Here is a 4,236-nt window from a genome sequence, read left to right as displayed (position 1 = left end):
ATCTTTATTCATAATAGATAAAGAGTAGAGACAAGCCAGCATTCATCCGTCTGGAGAATGGATCAATAAAATGTGTTGTATCTATATAAATTGCAAAATTGCTGTGCCATTTAATGAAACAAAATTCCAATGCATTCAGCAACATGACCTAGCCTTAAAGACATTTAACTGAAGAAAAGAAACCTGACAGGAGACACACATACATAGACACACATTATTTCATGATTCTTTTTATGTGAGATGGCCAGAATATGCAATTATGTAGAATCAGAAAGCAGATTAGTGGTTGCCAGACCTGGGGGAGGGAAGAAGAGGTAGCGACAGATAATAGTATGAGTGTCTTATTAATGCAAATGTTCCAGAAGTAGATAATGGTGATGGGTGAGCAACCTTGAAAATATATTTAAACCCGAAGAACTATTTATATGAATAGAGTGAGTTTTATGGTATGTGTGTGTGTGTGTGTGTGTGTGTGTGTGTGTGTGTATAACATTTCAATAAAAATAAATATGATCAAAGTGTAGCAATATCCCACATGAGGTAGTAACAGAGAATACACCTAAAACACAATGAACAATCCAAAGAATTTGGAAAAGAGGGATCTATTTGATTTTTGTTAGATTTCCTCTGACTAGAAGAAGAAGAATATTGATGGAGGTGTCAACTACAAATTCAGTCAGTTCAGTTCATTTCAGTCGCTCAGTCGTGTCTGACTCTTTGTGACCCCATGAATCATAGCACGCCAGGTTTCCCTATCCATCACCTACTCCCAGAGTTTACTCAAACCCATCTCCATCTAGTTGGTGATGCCATCCAGCCATCTCATCCTCTGTCATCACCTTCTCCTCCTGCCCACAATCCCTCCCAGCATCAGGGTTTTCTCCAATGAGTCAACTCTTTGCATGAGGTGGCCAAAGACTGGAGCTTCAGCTTCAGCATCAGTCCTTCCAGTGAACACCCAGGACTGATCTCCTTTAAGATGGTCTGGTTGGATCTCTTTGCACTTGCCAAAATCTTTGCCAACAACTGAACAACAACAAGGGCATTTGCCATCTGCCTTTGTGGAGACTAAACCCTGTGTTGCTGCAGCTGCTGACACCCCCTGAGGGGAATTCAGGGTGGAGAGTGAGGCGCTCTGTTCCCTAGGGAAAATGGTGGAACAGGTCTTTAGATAGCTAGATATTTTCAGGAACTTATTTTATGATCCTAATCCTTGCATCTCTTCATATCTAGAAAATTGCTAAATCCCTTCACGGGGACATTAGTTCCTTATGATTAGCAGAAAACCTTTTGTAAAATAGCACTTGATTACACTGAACTCCCCCTTCATCAAAATTTTTTGTATTGACTTTCCCCCAGTACCTCTTTGGAGAAATCTCTCAGAACTACCTGAGATGTTGTCTTCCAGGATGCAGTCCTCATTTTACACCAAATAACATTTAACTCACAACTCTCAAGTTGTGCATCTTTTTGAGCAGATAGAGGGTAACTGTTAGGAACACCTTAAATAGCTTGTGCAGTTTTCTTCAGACCATATTAATTTGGTGACAATATTGAAACATAAAAGTTCAGACTTTGCTAAGCTGTTTCTGAATTCACAGGGGTATACACAGAAGCAGAAAAAAAATTAATGCTGTGTTTGTATATTGTCAAAACCTAGACACACTAGCATAGGGATTTAAGTCCCAGTGTGCCTGGTGATAGAAGCAAGGTCCAATGCTGTAAAGAGCAATATTGCATAGGAACCTGGTATGTTAGGTCAATGAATCAAGGCAAATTGGAAGTGGTCAAACAGGAGATGGCAAGAGTGAATGTTGACATTCTAGGAATCTTCATTGTTGTTAGTGTATGTTGTAATAATTTATTCTAATAGTAATACATAAACATTTTAAATTGTTCTTTGAATGACATAAAAATGTAAACACATTTTGTATGCTTGGAAATTTTTCAAGCATAGAAAATGCTAGTCTCTCTTATAGCCTGGTGTTTCTAACATTGTTGTTTTTTTCACATTGTTTTGACGATGTAATGAGACATTAATTCATCCAAATGTTCTTGAAACAAGAAAGGTTATACTCAGAGTAATTAGTTTGTAGATTGTAAAATACTTTGGGAACAACATGTAGATTCAGAGCAAATTCCTCAACTACCTATCTCACATATTTATATTATTATCAGGTAGATAGCAATTCCTCTTTAAAGAGTGATTATTGACCAAGTCATTTTCTGAGTACAAAATGAAAATTGCAGAAATAAATTGTGTTCTTCCTTACAAATATACTGTAAACATCCAGAAGTGATACACATGTCTGTATCATTTTCTTGATCATTTCCTGAAGAATTTAGAGAAGAGCATAGAAGAATGGAAAGAGGAAGTTGCTCATCCTTAACTGAATTCATACTTTCCAGAATTACTGATAACCCTGGGAATAAAGTAATCCTACTTATCCTGTTTTTTCTTGTTTATCTCATTAACTTTCTGGCAAATCTTGGAATGATTATTTTAATTATGTTGGATCCCAGGCTGCACACACCCATGTACTTTTTCCTCAGCTGTTTTTCTTTCTGTGACCTCTGCTATTCAACAGCAATTGGTTCCAAGATGTTGATAGACCTTTTAGCCAAGAACAAATCAATCCCCTTCTATGGTTGTGCTCTGCAATTCTTGGTCTTCTGTACCTTTGCAGATTCTGAGTGTCTCCTGCTGGCAGTGATGGCCTATGACTGGTACAAGGCCATCAGCAGCCCCTTGCTCTATGCAGTCAGCATGTCCAGCAGAGTGTGCTCCCTGCTCATGGCTGGGGTTTACATGATGGGGATGACAGATGCTCTGATACAAATGACATTAGCATTCTGCTTGTGCTTTTCTGAGTCAAATGAGATTATCCATTTCTGCTGTGACTTACCCCCACTTTACCTTCTCTCCTGCTCTTATACATGGGTCAGTGTGTTGACATTATTCACTATTTTTGGCTTTGTTGAATCAAGCTCCACTTCAGGAGTCCTTGTTTCTTATTGTTATATCATTCTAGCAGTCTTGAAGACCCACTCTACCGAAGGGAGGTTAAAAGCTTTCTCCACCTGCACCTCCCATCTAACTGCTGTGGCAACTTTCCAGGGAACTGTACTCTTCATATATTTTAGACCCAGTTCTTCCTACACTCTAGATCAAGACAAAATTACCTCATTGTTTTATACCTTTGTGATTCCCAAGATAAACCCTCTGATCTATAGTCTATGGAACAAGGATGTGAAAGATGCCTTAGAAAAGCTAAAACATAAAAGACAGTTTTAAATATTTATATTTGACATATGTGTACCCATGCATTTTATTTATAGCATAAATAAATTATTTACTGTAAAATTATTTTGAATGTTACAAGAGAAACAAAGATGACTCCAATAATTTAATTAATAAAATGAGTATCTATTCTAAAGCTCAATTTTAAGAAATGTTGCATACTTCATTATATGTCTAAAATTTATAAATAATATCCCCTCTATTTAGAAAGTTTTCAAACTTTCTAGTTTTGCTAAATTTTTGTCCATTCTTTCATTCAAATATCAGTTCACTGTTCTTTTTTTTTTTTTCATTTATTTTTATTAGTTGGAGGCTAATTATTTCACAACATTGCAGTGGGTTTTGTCATACATTAATATGAATCAGCCATGGAGCTACATGTATTCCCCATCCCGATCCCCCCTCCCACCTCCCTCTCCACCCGATTCCTCTGGGGCTTCCCAGTGCACCAGGCCCAAGCACTTGTCTCATGCATCCCACCTGGGCTGGTGATCTGTTTCACCATAGATAATATACATGCTGTTCTCTCGAAACATCCCACCCTCGCCTTCTCCTACAGAGTCAAAAAGTCTGTTCTGTATATCTGTGTCTCTTTTTCTCTTTTGCATATAGGGTTATCATTACCATCTTTCTAAATCCCATATATATGTGTTAGTATGCTGTAATGTTCTTTATCTTTCTGGCTTACTTCACTCTGTATAATGGGCTCCAGTTTCATCCATCTCATTAGAACTGGTTCAAATGAATTCTTCTTTTTTTTTTTTTTTTTTTTTTTTTTAGTTGGAGGCTAATTACTTCACAATATTTCAGTGGGTTTTGTCATACATTGATATGAATCAGCCATAGATTGACACGTATTCCCCATCCCGATCCCCCCTCCCACCTCCCTCTCCACCCGATTCCTCTGGGGCTTCCCAGTGCACCAGGCCCGAGCA

At 37.8% G+C, this 4,236-nt stretch overlaps 1 protein-coding gene across 1 annotated transcript; it reads left to right on the top strand.

The window, feature by feature from the left end:
* Window positions 1-2,362: 2,362 nt before the first annotated feature.
* On the top strand, window positions 2,363-3,295 carry LOC122693356 (olfactory receptor 5W2-like). Its single transcript, XM_043900863.1, has one exon. It carries the CDS (start codon window positions 2,363-2,365, stop codon window positions 3,293-3,295), a length of 933 nt encoding a protein of 310 aa, XP_043756798.1.
* Window positions 3,296-4,236: the final 941 nt, after the last annotated feature.

This window comes from Cervus elaphus, chromosome 5, assembly GCF_910594005.1.
Source record: "Cervus elaphus chromosome 5, mCerEla1.1, whole genome shotgun sequence".
NCBI lineage: Eukaryota > Metazoa > Chordata > Mammalia > Artiodactyla > Cervidae > Cervus > Cervus elaphus.
Note: the sequence above shows the minus strand (reverse complement) of the source record. Positions and strands in the feature narration are given on the sequence as shown.